Source organism: Protopterus annectens, chromosome 12.part0, assembly GCF_019279795.1.
Source record: "Protopterus annectens isolate FY-2018-M chromosome 12.part0, PAN1.0, whole genome shotgun sequence".
NCBI classification, from domain to species: Eukaryota; Metazoa; Chordata; order Ceratodontiformes; family Protopteridae; genus Protopterus; species Protopterus annectens.
In genome coordinates, this window is record NC_056746.1 from 945,847,743 (window position 1) to 945,864,308 (window position 16,566).

Genomic DNA, 16,566 nt, shown 5'->3' on the forward strand with positions numbered 1-16,566 from the left:
ACTGGTATTCCACAGCAGGAGTTGTCAGTTGAAAGGGCACATCATGTGTATGCTCCAAACCTGGCTATGAGAAAGCAACCTGCACCTTTAATAGTAAGGATGCAATCCTACCAGCAGAAGGAGTTGATTCTGACAAAACTGTGACAGGACAGAGTACTAAAAGTGGAAGAGAGTAGAGTGTTTGTGGAGAATGAATATTCATTGTCCACCAGGCAGAAGAGGAGTAAATTTATTCCACTACTCAGGGAATGTCAAGGAGGAGGCATAAGATTCAAACTACTGTACCTAGCTACCTTCAAAATATTCTTCCCTGGAGGGACAAAATAATTTTTTGATGAAGTACATGCTAAGGAGGAAATACAAAAGTCTGTCCATCAAAAAGTGAGCTGTGAAACAGAAGAATATTCGGTTTCTTGTTCTCTGGTAATAAAGGCCACAGAGAGACTATGCCAGTGAAACATTTCCTAATGTTTCAATGGAAAATGCTAGAGAGAAGGAAGAGAGCACAACAGCTGACTAGGAAAATCAAGAAAACATTGGAAATGAAGCAGAGACATGATGTGGGAGATGGAGATGGACAGGAATAAAACCAGTAACTTGGAAACTGACAAATCTGGGATTACAACACAGTAGTTATATTTATAAAATATGACAGAACAAGAAAATCTAGATATATTGGACTTTTTTGGACTTTGTCGGATTTGTGCGGGACTCTAAAGCATATGTATGCCCAACTTCATGTCATTAATGTTCAGAAAAATACTTAGGGGACTGGAAGAGGAGGGAGAAAGTTAACTAAGCAAAACAAACATTTTCTTAATAGTACTATTTTTCAAGTGTATAATTTTGTTTGTATGCTATAAAGTAAAATTTACTCAGTAATTTTTAAGTGTAATGGGGATACTATTGCAAACAAGTGCTCCTGTTTTTTTTCTTTCTCCCTTCTCTCTTTCACCTTGTTCAGTTTTAAGAAATGTAGGCACTGCAATATAAAATAAAAGAAGAAAAGTCTGGTTAAAAGAGCATGGCAAAAGAAAAATTCATGTGCTTTTCCTCATTATTGCATGGGGATGGCTGGATTAAGGCCCTTAGTTGATCTAGCAACACGTTTTAAGAGAAAACAAGTAAATGAAAAAGAATATTGATCATTATAAGGCTTTTTCTAGCAAATATATGTATGCTTAGCAGCAATTCTACATCTGGTCCGAATGTCTCCATGGAGACAATCTGATAAAGAGAAATTGGCTAGGAGTTAATGTTCTGAAAGCATTCACGTGTTTTCCAGCTGGGAGAACTGTAAAGATAAGACAAAACCAGACAGCACTTAGTAGAAGCATAGGCTACACCATGCATCTTAGCATGGTTAACCTTTCTTTTAGGTTAACTTAAGTCTGAGTGTGGCTGTCAGTTTGGGACATTTGTTCCTATTAGTGGGGTAAAAACTTCAATATTTAAAGATATACATAGTTTTGTGTCTTACTAATAAGTTACTAGATTTTAGGGGGTATTGGGGTGTGTTTGTTTGAGGGCTTTCAATAAAACAAAAAAGTTTTGTAATTTGTGACACAGGCTCAAAAAGATATGACAAGAAACAACTGTATAAAAGTTCAACCCACCAAACAGCATTTGTTTGTAACACAAAAGCTGGAACTAGACGTTTAACAAAAAGCTGTTATACATAAAGAGTGGGAATAATATTTTAATATAATGATGCTTTATTCTGTAATGTCTTTAAATGTCAATAGTCTCACAGATGAATACAAAACAAAAAAAAGTTAACTATATTCAAAAAAGTAGAGTGCAAATAACTATGCTACAGGAGACACACTTGGAAAGAACTGAACATGTGAAATTGATAAAGAAAGGTTTTCAGGATGGTTATTCAGCGGAATACCTAGGACAAAGGAGAGGTACTTATATTAATTGCAAGAGGAGCTCCAATAGTGATAGAAGAGGATAAAAAAATAATAATGGTAGATTTGTAGTACTAAGGATCTAGTAGCAAGGGAGTGAGATGACAGTCATGTATTTATATTCCAACTAAAACTGCTATAATGGAGCCTAAGAAAATTCTGGGAGACAATCAGCTTTCAGCAAGGAATATTACTTAGGGTGAGGACTGACATTTGATTTGCAGCAGTGAAGATGTGTCTGGGGTGTCCATAAGGGAAAGTATAACAAATGAAGGTAGACTTTTGAAGAAATGTATGAAAATATTTGGCATGGAAGATGTGAATGCAGTACTAGGAGTTCGGACTGAATTTATATATTATTCCCTAAAGATACAAAAACGGGGCTAGGCTAGACAGAATTTACATTTCATACGAACATGTACATTTAATCGAAGGACTTTGATACGTACCCAATAACTATTTCAGGTCATGCACCAATAATAACTAAAATAAAAACACAGAGTAATGGAATACAAATGAGACACTGGTGCTTTCCCACCTATCTGTTGAAAAGAGAGGAATTTAAGGAATGGGTAGTGGAAATTATTCATGAGTTATTAGAGAAGAGTGAAATGTCTTCTGAAAATATAGCTAGGGAGTGTATAAAATTATTTGGAGTTTAAAAATACGGTGGAATTAAATAAAGGAAGATACAGTTAAGAAGCAACAAGAATTATTTAGAGGGACTGACAAATGTTAAAGTATTACGGAATAGAGGGAATCTCACAGAACAAGAAGAGGAGCAACTGCAGAATGCTAAAAAGAAAATTAGGGATTACTTTGGCAATATGCATGAGTTTAGAAAGATTGCACAAAAACATTTAGCTCAACGACTCAGGCAACATAACACAGAAATGGAGATCATGCTGTAGACATATTAGAAAAAATATTAGAAAAAATTTGGAAATTCTAAGATAGTCTGTATAAAGCAGATAAATATGGAAAAAAAAGTACAAATGGAAATGTTTATGGAAGAATTAAGTATGCCAAAGTTAGAGGTTGGTGAGGCCCAATTACTAACAGGATAGGAGGAGATGAGATAAAAATGGTGATGTAAAGTCCCCAGAAATAAATGCTATTCCTGTGGAAGTTTGTAAGCTAGGAGGGAAAACCTGATAAAGATCTGGAAGGTTTTGTTTAACAGTATTTTAAGAGGAGGAGATGTGTCAACATCCTTGAAGTGGTGGTAGCTGTAATATCTAAAGATAAAGATCCATCAGATCCAGCTTCATACAGGCCAATTTCAATACTAAACCATGATTATAAACTGTTTATGTATATAATGGCTAAAAGAATGGCAAAAGTGATGCCAAAATTGATAGATATGGATCAATGTGATTTTGTGGAGGGGAGGCAAACATTTTACAACATTAACAGAACATTAATGATCCAGAGGGAAACAGAATACGAGAAAATACTATTGTAACTGGTGCATCTTGATGCAGAGAAAGCATTTGACAGAGTAACCTGGGGCTTTATGAACAGGAGACCTAAAGCATTTGCATTCCCTGATAAAATTATAAGGTTGATTTGAAGGATATATGTGGGATCAGAGGTGAGAATTGAAGTGCTTGAGTAGATTAACCAGGCAGGGGTGTCCTCTTTCTCCTTTGTTATTTGCATAATATTTAGAACCACTGGCAAAGAAACTAAGGAACTCAGAAATTGAAGGATATAATCGGCATGGTAGTCAAGAAAACCTGGCTCTATTTGTAGAGGGGATTATTTTATACCTTACAAAACCAGAAACGGACATTATAGTGTTGTGGAACACTGAGACAGTTTCAGATCTTTTCAGGATACAAAATTAATAAAGCTAAAACATAGGCAATAGTGGTAAATTGTGTACCCATACACAAATTGGTTCCTCAATATCCATATTTAAGGGGACATGATAAAATGAATTATTTAGAATTATGATTCTGGTGTGGCAACTAAGGATATGTGGGAACAGACTAAATAAAAGATAATACAAAAACTGAGAAAATGGAAGCTGTTATATGGATAGTAAGATGCAAGCAGTTAAAATGTTTTTAGCCCCTTTAGTCTTATATACAAACCAAACATATTTTTATCAACCAGCAGAGAAGTTGTGAATAGCGATTAATAAAGTTAAGGATTTTATCTGGGAGGGAAATATGGCAAGAGTCAAGTAGGATAAGCGGATTCTTCCATTCAAACAAGGTGAATTGGATTACTCGATTTGAAGGGGTATTTCAGAGCTATGTAGTTAAGGCTCCTATATGTAGCACAGGCAGAAAACTACAATTCAAAGTGGAAAGAAATGATAATGAGACAGGGGGAAGGTCAAGAAATAAGGAAAGACTGAGATTTTGGATGCAGACCTTTAAGCAGAATAACAATAATTGTACAGAATATTATGTTCATAAAGTACAGGAATGGAGAAAGGAGATTCTACTGACAGCTATGGAACCTTGCTGGCTAAGCTTACGTAGGCTCTTGGGCCGATAGCCTAGTACCTACCTATGAACTTATAGGGATGACTGCAATTAGGGATACAGACAATAGGCAATGAGGGCTGGAATTTGTTGGAGAATACTGTCAAAATAATCAAGGTACTGGGAGCAAATAACTAGAGAGGGAAAGGTAATACAATGGGAAGAAGCCAAGAATGTATTTGAATTGGAGGTTGGAGACTGTCGATTGTCTTCCAAGGACTGATAAAATAATATAGGCAAAGAGAAATAAATAGGGGAGTCCTAAACGAAAGACCAGCACTGGCAGAATCTAGAACAGAAGCTGAGATAAAAAGGAATAATTAGTACAGCATGTTGAATATTGCATGATAACTATAAGAATCAAATTGGAAAAGGTTAGAAAGGATTAGGAAGGCAAACTGGATAAGCAATTCAAAGAAACAATGGGTGATATATGTATGTCTCCTTGATATGCAACAAAATCTAGAAGATTTAGGATTTTTGCTTGGAAATGTTTACACAGATATTTTTATATCCCAAGTAGACGCCACAGAATGTTTCCTCATGTAGACAGCAAATGCTGGAGGTGTGATGGGGAAGAAAGTAGTAACTGAGAGCATATTTTCTGGGAATGTAATGAGTTGGCAGACTTTAAAGATTCCCTGCAGACTACTCTGTCAGAAGTGCTGGGTAAGCAAATTGGTGTAACTAGGGAAATGATATTCTTGAGTTATGACACAGAACTGGAATTGCCTAGACATAGTAAAGTCTTGCTGAGTCTAATTATACTGGCTGCCAAAAAAGCAATTACCAGAAAATGGAAATCAAAGTCTAAACCAACTGTACTAGAAGTAGTGAATATAGTAACAAGAGATAAAACAATTGGAATTGGGATCTTTAGAAAAGGATAGGAACAAATTACATAGGAAAAAAATGGGAACTGTGTGAACAACACATATGGGGAGGAATCAGGTTTAAAAGAAGACAGGACTTGAATGAGCTATGTAATGTTTGACTGACCATGATTGGGTAGATAACAAGTGATGTATAATGTTTGCAACTAGGATTATGTCAATATGGCTTGTGATGTAAAATGCTTGCAAGTATGATTATGTCACTATGGTTTGCTTTCATTTATATAAATACATGACTGCCTATGTTATAAGTGATAATTTAATAAATATGCTTCTTGTTTAAAAAAGTACCTTATTAGAAGTCCACGCTTTTTTATTGTACTTGGTCTTAAAGGAACTGAAATATGACCTCTTAAATACAGCTAGTAAATGCTCTATTTCAGGAGGACTTCTGTTGTCAATATCTGGCAATACGCCTCTATACAATGATATGCTGCTATCCCTGTAGAACAAGCCATCTCTTTCATTATGGCATCTTATTCATTATGACATTTTATCCAAAAAGCTTTGCCAAGCATAACTCCAATTTTATCCATCCATGTTCTGACATTGTAAATGGCTTCTTAAACTAAATGTTGTAGCATTTTCTTGCGTCTGTAAATATGTATTTTTTTTAACATATCCTTGTATCTGTAAATATGTTCTGTTCATTTCTTATGTGATCCTATTCACAAATGGTTCAATGAAATCATTACACTATCCTGGTAAACAAATATAAATTAATAAAAATAAATAAATGACTGGTTTCCACCAGGGTGCTCTGCACAAACGCCTGGGGTTAGATAATCTATGAAGATAGACGCCAGTTTCAGGATCACTTCTGATTGATTACAGATGTAGTTTGTTGTGGGGGGGGGGGTGCAGATCTATCAATGTGTCATATAGCCATTATATTTATGGCAAATCCTTCACAGCCAAAGGTAGTGTATCCTCTATGAAATTGGACATTCCACTGGGGCAGTGTGTGTTTTGTACCAAATACCTTAATAGAAGTATTTCATTTATTTTACTGTAAACTCTTTTTAGGACTGACACTGGCCCTCTTATATGCAGTTGGTAAAGCCAGGTTTAGAGAGGGCTTTTGCTGTCACAGTCTGCCACTTAGGCTTGGTGTCCATATAGGTTACTTCTGGCCAAAAGGGTCGGGGAGTAGCTGATGTACAAAATGAAATGGCTCTCATAAGATCACTTTTGACTAATTAATGACATGACTTGTTAAGGGGCAGGGTTGACTGTATCTATCAAGAACAATATGAACATTGTATTTATGTGATTCCTTCACAGTCAAAGGTAATGTATCCTCTCAGAAAGGGCACAACTCTCTAGGGGAATATGTTTGCATTTCATGCCAGAGTACCTTATTACAAGTTCTTGATTTTTTTTTTAATATGAAATATCTTAGGGAACTACCATATGGCCTTTTATATACAGTAGTAGCAAAATATCCAAAAACAACAAGTGGACACAGGGTAGGCTCCAGGTTAAAAAAGCTTTAATCAGGCATAAGCGCTTTCACACTTGCTTTTTCAGGTGCTTGTTAACCTGGAGCCTACCCTGTGTCCACTTTTATATACAGTAGCAAAGCCAGTGTTTTAGGGGGCTTATGTTATTACAGTCCAACACTGTGCTTGATTTCCACCTGGGGAGCATCTGATCTCTACTCAGATAGGTTGTAAGCAGGTGAGGTATGAAAGCAAACATCAATTTAAGGATCGCTTCTGACTGATTGCTTGGGGGGGGGGGGTGGATCTTTCAAACAGCTATATGACCCTTATATTTTTGTGATCTTTTCACAGATGGTGTACCCTCTCGAAAGTGGCAGACTCCCCTGGGTCAGCATGTGCATGTTTTGTACCAAAGCATTTTATTAAAAATCCCATAAGTTTTGTATTGTGAGCTGTCTTCACGGCTCTGACATATGGCTTCTTAAGTACAATTAATAAAGCCAGAGTTTAGAGGGTTTTTGTTGTCAGAATCTGGTATTGTGTTTGGTTTTCATCAGAGGGCACTTTCACCTCTGTAGAAAAGGCTGAGTAAAGCTAATGTGCAAAATGCATGTGTACTTAGTTTGCAGAATGTCAGATGTGAAACTACTACATATTTTTCAGAAAAAGTTCATATTACTTGTAACATGATATAGCTACAATGACATGCTTTCAAGCAGCTAAACATGTGTAGTTAAATTCAAAAGTATGCTGCATTAGAAGTAATGTGGTTAAAACTGCAGTCCTAAGTGCATTTTGTAGGTGGATGTCAAGTTATTACCTGAAAGTTTTGTAATAATCTCAAAGGTATGAGACCTATCCATTGGCCTGATTTCATGCAGCTTTCCTGCCAATCTCACAGTCTGCATTATACCCAGTTTTCATTGTGGGTACAGTGGTGAACTTCTGCTCAGTACACTAAGTAAAATAATGGCCTAAGACACTTCTTTACTGAGTTATCAATACATCAGAAGTCAAAGACTTCTATATTTCACAGGAAACAAATATATAATTTTAGAAGTAGTATGTTGTGGCTGCAATGTCATGCTTTCAGGTGGGTAATGTTATAGGATGAAATACTAAAAACTGTGATGCAATAAAAAGCTTTGAGGCTGGAACTGCAGTTTTAGGTAAGTTTCATAACTGAACAATCTGTTGTTATTACCTGAAAGTTCCATAATGAATCTGAAAGGAAGACAAAAGTTATAACCTTTCAAGGGCAAACCTCAGTGACTTTACCATAACTGCTAGAGAAACAGGTTTGTCTCTCAGAGGCTTCCCCCGTCTCTGGAATAGACTTCCTATACATGTCAAACAGAGTACCTCGCTGACTCTCTTTAAGCGCAACCTTGATGAGTGGATGGGAAACCACACATTTGTTCCAGGGGTTCCACCTGTGTCCTTCACAGACAGGGAAGACAGGTGCTGACTGAGGTTTCTTTTTTGTGGGATAAACTCTTGGCTAGGCTTGTAAGGGCTTCAGGGCTATTAGCCTAAAAACCTCATAAGATCCTACTGAGGTTGGAACTGCAGTTTTAGGTGAGTTTCATAACTGAACATTCTGTTGTTGTTACCTGAAAGATCCATAATGAATCTCAAAGGAAGACAAGAGATATAACCTTTCAAGGACAAACCCAGTGACTTTAGCTCATAGTGCCAGTGTGACATTTTGTGTTGAACTTTTTGCTCATTGCTCTGAGTACAATAGTGGTCTAAATTATTTCTTTACTGAGATGTTCAGAAGCCAATACACTGCTTTTTGTAACATGACATCTAACCCCCATGTTAGACTTATTTGCAGTAAACTTTTATAAGACAAATGTTGCTGTGTAGTTGGAACCACCACCTAAGTACATTTGGTAGTTGAAAGTCATTATATAGTATTCTGAATAATTGATGTAATACTTTGTGTGGTTACAGAGAAATGGTTCTATATTACTAGGTATCACCAGAAATCTCACATGGTCATTTGGATGCTATGGTTTTATTTGTTTCACAAAACATACATTTTTATTTTTTTAATATGGCAAACAGTATATATCTCAGTCTTATCATTGGTGTATTTTATGAAATAAGTACCAGAAATACTATTGTAAATGGAAAAGTAATATTTTTATCACTTATGTTACAGCATAGTACACATACACTGCATGCTTTGATGTGCATGTGCATATTTCAGATTTTGCTGCCTGCTTCTCTTAACAGTAGTAGGTACCTGTAAATAAATAAATAAATTGCCCATTTTACATTATTGAGGGCCCCTGTTACCTTCCTTCCCCATCCTTCAGCAGCTTATGGCACCTTTAGTGTAAAGGGGTGGAGCCCTGACTATGACCCGGAAGACCTATGTTCAATTAGTGGCTTGAGTGCTGGATGAGCTGAGAAACTGGGCACGACAATGGGAGAAAGTGGCTTATATTAGTTTACCATTCCCAGGGATAAGGTGGCAGTCCAAGTTGCTAAAACACTGGACCCCACTGAGGATGTTAGAATGATGTGCAACAAATGGACCAAGGGCATGTGCTCATCTTCTTAAAAGCTGCTTTCTTAGTAGTCTTCCAAGGGGGAGCAGTCTCATGGGAAGGGCACCTGTGGAAGCCAGCACCTCCTGTCACTAAAAGATAGGCACTGCAGGCTTCTAGTTTTTTCAAGTCCACATGTCAGCTGCCAAGGGGAAGGGAGTTAGGTCACATCTGAAAATCCATGATGCCTGCATGAATGACAGACTCTCACAGTTGGCTTGGTTGTAAGTGGACTGATGGTTGTAGGTTGGGATGTAAATTAAGAAAATAAGAAAAAAAACAATGTTTTTTATAAGTTCATATGTGTGTTTTAAGTATTATATACCATATTTAGGAAGTCAAACAATGCCCCATTTTCAAATATGCATTCACACATCAAATAGGTTCTTATTTGTGACAGTTACTCTAAGAACTGAAGTTGCTGAACAGTTGGGCTGGTCTTTTACGATTTATTTACTCAAAAGCATATTAAATGTATAAAGAACACACCAGAGTTAGATTTTTAACTGTGAAAAATAGAGAGTATTACCCATGGTGCACCCCAGGAGTTGCGAACAATCCAGTATTCTGTTTCATTGTCGACACCCCAGCCTGCCACCGACACAATGTGATTTATGAAAGGAGTAGGGTTATATTCTGAATAAACACCTCCAGTGTAATTATCAAGTTTCTCTGTTGCCATGATACCACAGCTTTAAAGAAGAAAGGAAACCATGTTAGTATACCAATAGCTGACAGGGTTGCTAATACAAATTCAAATTTCCATTATGTCACAAATGTGGAGTTACAGGCCACCAGTTTTAGCAACACACACATACCTCTTACTAATCAATTAGATGTACACTGTAATGCTAAAAGAACAGTACAAGAAACAGCAATGTTCATGTCCTCCAGACAGCACAATAGCCCTAGATGTCTGCTAACACACACACACACACACACACACACACACACACACACACACAAAACATGTACTCATAAAATAAATACATATACATGGACCACAGCAGGGAAAGAATAAAATAAAAAAAGGAGAGACAGACACGTATAACTAGGAATCCACTAGGTTAGACTATTGGTTTCTCATTGTTCTTACTAGTTAGAGGCTACATTAGCATATATTAGCATATATTTTGTCAATTTGCTATTTTTGCTCCTATATATTTCTGTCACCTTTATTTTGCACAACAATCACAGCTCATTTTTGTATCCTTTAGCCGTATATAAAAGTTCTGTACTTACCATAAAGATAAATACTTTCAATCATGTCCAACTGATATGACATGTGGGACCTTAAAACACTTACTGGATCTGATTCAGCAGCATCAGCATTCTAATCTTGCACCCTTTAAGAATTCTCCTTCCCATAATGTAATACATTCCTTAGTCACCTCAGATCTAATTTGATGTCCCCAGAGCTAGGTATGGACTACTTTGCCTGGAGAGCAACCAAAATTACCAATAACTCAAATGGTCCCTCAGGTCTTATATAACAGGGAAGAGGGATGGCGGGAGGGTTGTTGCATTGACTGGACATAAATGAAGAGATCTATCAATATGGTAAGTACATAACTTCCGTATCCTATTCATTCAGTCCATTCAGACAGTCAGAATCCCAAGTTATGATACACCCTGGGTGGTCTGATTACTGGAGACCCTTTAGGATACAATTACCAAACGATGCTCTAGCCCTGGAGAAGCAGTCCAACTTATAATGTTTAATGAAAGTATACATGGAAAACCATGTAGCAGCCTCACAAATATCATCCACTTAAGAGGCCTTAAAGAAGGCAGTGGAAATTGCAACAGCTGTTGTAAAATGACCCCTTGGGATAGGAAGTGGCTGGTTGTGTGTACTACAAATAAAGGAGATGCAGTCTGACAACTGATCTTAAAAGTGAAACTTTAGAAAAACTTTCTTCCCCAGCATGCTAGGAACAAAGGAAACAAACAGCTATGTATCTTTCCTGAAGGATTTGGTTTTGTGAAGGTAAAAAGCACAATTGCCTGTGTACATCCAAACACACACTATGTATTCTCCGTTGTACAATTTGAGAAGAAAAGTGGCAGATGAATAGGTTGTGAAATATTTGTTTCAAAGTACTTTGGGAAGAAAGGATATTTTTTTTCTCAGAAATACCACGTCTTTGTGAAAAACTAGATATGGAGGACAGGATGATAGTGTACCGAGTTTCAAGATCCTTCTTGCTGAAGTGATGACTACTGGCAAGATAGTTTTCCAAGAAAAAAATTTAAGGTCAGCAGATGAAGCTGGTTCAAATGGAGGCCTAATGAGAAATCCCAAGACCAAATTCAGAAAGGGAACTCGATCTCTTACAGGTGGTCTAAATAAGAAGGTTTCCTTGAGAAAGGCTTTACAAAGCTTATGTGAAGCTAGTGAGCAATCCTGAAAGCTGGCATGGAAATTAGAAACAGCTGTCAACTGGACTTTGTGGAAAAATGTCCGAGACTGGGACCAAGAAGGGGGGGGGGGGTCAATGTTCTGGTGACAAGTCCAAAATACAAATACCTTCCATTTGCTGCACTAGATCTTGTGGGCAGATTCCTTTTGAGAAGCCAGTATTATTCCGATTACCTCCACAGACAGGGGGTTGTCAGTGGCTTTCATCAGAAGTGGAGAAACCAAGCAGTTATTTTCAAGTTGTGCAGACATGGGTGAGAAATCAGATCCTGGGCTGGATCTAAGAGCCAGCCAGGTTCTATGAGATGAGGCCTTACAAGTAGAAACCATATCTATCTGGGCCAGAAAAGGGCTATGACGATGACAGTTTACTGCTTTCTGTAAGAATGAGAAGTTATGTACTTACCATAATTTGGTATACATCAGGAATGGGTCTTTGGATCTGTCCTCGGATCTGGCTTGGTCAATTCTTCCAGACATATGATCCGAGCCTCAAACTCCTTCCACTCCCATAATGCTTCACTCCCTTTCAAACCCTCAGATCGACTTTGCTGCACCTTCCTAAAGACTATCCAAAAACAAAGTTAAGATAGTAAGGAAAAAATGGCCAACAGTAGCCCAGTTACGAACCAGTGAGTTCCTTCAGCCTCCATATCACTCTCAGCTGTAAAAGGAAGGTGGGATGTGAAGCATAGTGAAACAGGACAACACAGATGCCAAGTTATGGTAAGTACATAATTTCTAATCTGATGTCCATTTCACTATGCATCACGAATGGGTCAGAGTCCCTAGCAGCATAAAACCCTGGGAGAACCCTATGGAAGGATATGTCTGAGCACCGCGGAACCCAAGGATGCTCTTTTCTTAGAAACAACATCCAGCTCGTGTGAGCCGTAGACCAAATAGCTGCAGTGCAAATTTCATCAGTTTGAGTTCTTGTAGAAAAAGTGGACGAAGTAGACATGGACCTGGTAGAATGGGCTCTCACTGGATGGGGGAAGTCGTTTTCCCTGCTGGGTATAAGCTGTAGCAATACAAGTGACAATCCATTTAGCTGAGGTAACTTTAGAAACTGCCTGACCTAACCTGTTTGGAGAAAAAGCAATGAACAGTGGATCTGACTTCCTGTGATTTGTAGTTCAGTGCAGGTAAACATGAAACTGTCTATGTACATCCAAAGTATGCAATATATACGCTCCCTTATTGGAGTGATTAGGAAAAAATACGGGTAGGTGAATAGTCTGATTAATATTTGACTCAGAAGCTACTTTTGGGATGAAAGAGGGGTTTGTTCTAAGTGAGGCTATCTATGGAGGTCGAGAAGACAGGGCTTGCAATTCTGACACTTTTCAGGCCGAAGAAATGGTCACCAGAAAGGCAGTCTTCCATGACAAAAATTTTAAGTCACATGAGCCGGCAGGTTAGAAAGGTTTCTGGGTCAGCCCTTGGAGCATTAAACTGGGATCCCAAGGGGGAGAAGGATCCTTAATAGGGGGCCTAAGGTGAAAAATACCCTTCATAAAGGCTCAACATAACTTAGACATGGAAAGAGGATGGAAAACTAGTGTCCATCTCCACATGAAAGTTGGAGATAGTGGCAAGTTGCAACTTGATGGTGGAAAAGCTAGCTGTGAGCTGGAATAGTGAAGCAAGAAACATCAAAATGTCAGGGACTGAAGCAGAAAAAGGGTCAATATTTCTCTGTGAGGCTCAAATAGAAAATATATTTCATTTGCTACAATATACTTTCTTGGTAGAGGACTTTTGAGAAGCAAGAATGATTCGGCAGACTGGGGAAGCTAGCCTGGACTTTTGTAAGATCAATGGAAGTGGAGAATCCTAGCAGTTAGTTTGAGGGATCATAGACTGAGGATCTGGCATTCCGATGGGTGAGATATCAGATTCTCTTTGGCATCCAGTACCCATGGAGGATTCTTGCAATGAGAATGCAGGAAGGGGAACCATACCTGGTGAGGCCAATAAGGGGCAATGAGGATTAGATTGGTCTTCAACCTGTAGGCTTTCTGAAAAACGTTGGGTTATCAGGGGAATAGATGGGTAAGCACAGAGGAGACCTGAGGGCCAGTCATAGACTAGAGCATCCCTGGGTGACTCCCCCAGAGGAGGGATCAGAGTGAAGCACTTGCTGTACTTGTTGCTTAGGGGAGAGGCAAAGACGTTGCAGCAAGGCTGGCCCCAACAGCTGAACATCTGCTCTACTACTGATTGGTTCAGGGACCACTCATATGGACTCAAAATTGATCTGCTGAGTCTGTCCACAAGAACTGTGGATTCCCCCGGAATGTGCAGTGCAATAAGAAAGCAGTTTGAAGAAATCACCCACTCCCAAACCCTCATGGCTTCCCTGCACAATGGGTACAATTGGATACCCCCCCTGCTTGTCGATGTACCAAACTACTGACATATTGTCCGTCATAACTGCAATTATTCCCAGAGGAAGGCAGCCCGAAAGGCTTGCAACATGAGGATGACCACCCTCATCTTCAGAACACCCTGGCAGGATAACCCTAATGTGATGACCGCAACAGTGAAACACGAAGAACATCATTTATGTGCAATTTGGTCTCTACAGTGGACCATGTGCCTTGAACCATCCTTCCCTAGAAATGTCCCCCACCCCAACAGGGAGACATCAGTGTTCACATTGGCCGAAGGAGTGGGAAGAATGAATGGCCATCCAAGATGGAGATCATTTGTTAATATCCACCACCAAAGATGGCACCTGCAAATCGAAGGAAGTCTGACTGGAGCTGACAGAGGATGGCACTGAACAGACCACTGTGCTGCTAGGGTCCACTGGAGAACTCGCATGAAGAACCTAGCCAGGGGTATGAAAAGAATGGCAGCTGACATGGATCCCAGGGCCATGAGAACCAGTCGAGCTGGTGGATTCAGAGTGTCTAATAAGAACTGAACCTGCTGTTTCAGGGAAAAGATTCTTTGAGTGGGAAGGGGTGCTACTTGCGTTATTGTGTTTAGCTGAGTCCCATGAACTCTATATCCTGTACCAGAGTCAGCCTGGATTTTATCATATTTACTGTGATCCCCAGGCAGTGAAACAAATGTAACATGAACTGGATAGCTTGTAGTAGTTGATGCCTTGTGAGTGCTGTCAGGAGCCAATCGTCTAGGTAAGGAAACACCTGGAATCTTTGCAGATGAAGACGAGCTGCAACCACTGTCGTGCATTTGATAAATATCTGGGGGGGGGGGTGTGAGGCCAAAGGGCGGTGCTCTGAACTGGTAATGATGGGCCCCTAGACAGAAGCGCAGATCTCTCCTGGAGCGCCTGTCTATTTTGATATGATAGCACATGCCCTGGAGATCTACAGAGCACATTCGGTCATCCTTGCGCAGCAGCGGTGGAATGGACTGCACCGTAACCATGCAGAACTTCATCTTCCTTACAGATTCAGACTACTCAGATCCAAAATGGGTTAAACGTCCCCTGACTTCTTTGGCACCAAAAAGAAGTGCGATTAAGTGCCGTACCCTTGTTGTTTGGTGGGGACCTGCTGGATGACTCTTTTGTTTAGAAGTTTTTGAACTTTTCCCTCTAACTGGGTAGCACTTCAGGGAGACACCTGTTGGAATTGGGAGGAGGAAGGAAAAAGGGAATATAGTAACATCTGGAAATTATATTTAAAACTCAGGCATCACTTGTTATGTTTGTCCAGGCTTCTGGGTGTAAAGACAGTTTGCCCCCGAATGCCTCCACAGTAGGACAGTTGGGCAGTGCTTCAGGAGTGCTGGAAGGGCCTGCCAGAGAAGGGTTCCCTGAAGCCCTGATTTTGCAGACCCCCTCTCCCTCTGGGATGGCATCTGCCATTGAACCCTCTCCGTTTGCCTCTAGAAGAGAATTCATCCTGCAAATCAGGAAAGAGCCCCTGGGATTTACAGAACCACATTTTCTTCCCACTCCGTTGGTTACTGGAGAAGGTCTGTTGGGGGGAACAAAACTTAATCACTACAGCAGATAGGTTCTTATCTTCTCACTGTGGGTAAGAGTTTCTTTACCTGAGGTCCCAAACAAAGAGAAACCTTCAAAAGGAGCGTTAATGAATGATGCCTTAAAGGGTTCCACAAACCCACAAAGTCTCATCCAGGCATGTCTCCTAAAGGCTATGACTGAACCATCCATTCATGAGGTACCTTCCGCAGCATGGGCGAGTAACCTCTTTGAGGAGATGTCAGAGAAGTGGAAATTTCCTTAATCAAATCTCTCCGAAGGCACATGAAATGTGCCAAGTAATTCAATGCTCTCAGCAAGAAAGTGGCAGAGGCATACGCATGTTTCCCATGCCTGTCCAAAGCCTGAAACTCCTTGAGGAGATGATCAGTGGAGCTCTGTTCTGCTAGCTCCTTTTTGGTGGCTTCTGATACCATAATGGCATCAATTGGGACATCTTTACTCCAAAAGGGGAGGTCAAGGATGGGGGGGCTAAGATACTTCTCTGCATGTTTGGGAATTGGTGCCATCGTGTCAGCCTCCTTCCAAGTCTGGTGGGTGATGAGGTCAATGAGCTTGTCCACTGGTGGGGTTACCCAAGAAGTCGATTGGCCCATCTTGAATGCCTTCAGGAACACTGACTCTTCTGAGGAAGGGAGTCGGGAATACTATCCACCCCTTTTTGCTTCAGAATTTCTAGGATATCCCTGAATGAAACATCATTGAGTGGAGAATGGGGGACACTTTCCATTCGTTGAAATCAATTAAATGACTCCAAGGGGGAGTTTAGGTGCTTTTTCTTGCACCGATGCTTCCGAGGAACCTCCTCCGAAGGGTATTCAGGAGAGGACTCAGAAGACAGGG

At 39.6% G+C, this 16,566-nt stretch overlaps 1 protein-coding gene across 1 annotated transcript in view; it reads right to left on the bottom strand.

Moving 5' to 3' along the window:
• CTSZ (cathepsin Z) overlaps nucleotides 1-16,566 on the bottom strand; it is a 245,291-nt gene that overhangs the window by 49,434 nt on the left and 179,291 nt on the right. The window contains exon 5 of the mRNA XM_044089976.1: nucleotides 9,840-10,002. Coding sequence (XP_043945911.1) covers nucleotides 9,840-10,002 — 163 coding nt within the window. The remainder of the gene's footprint in view (nucleotides 1-9,839; nucleotides 10,003-16,566) is intronic.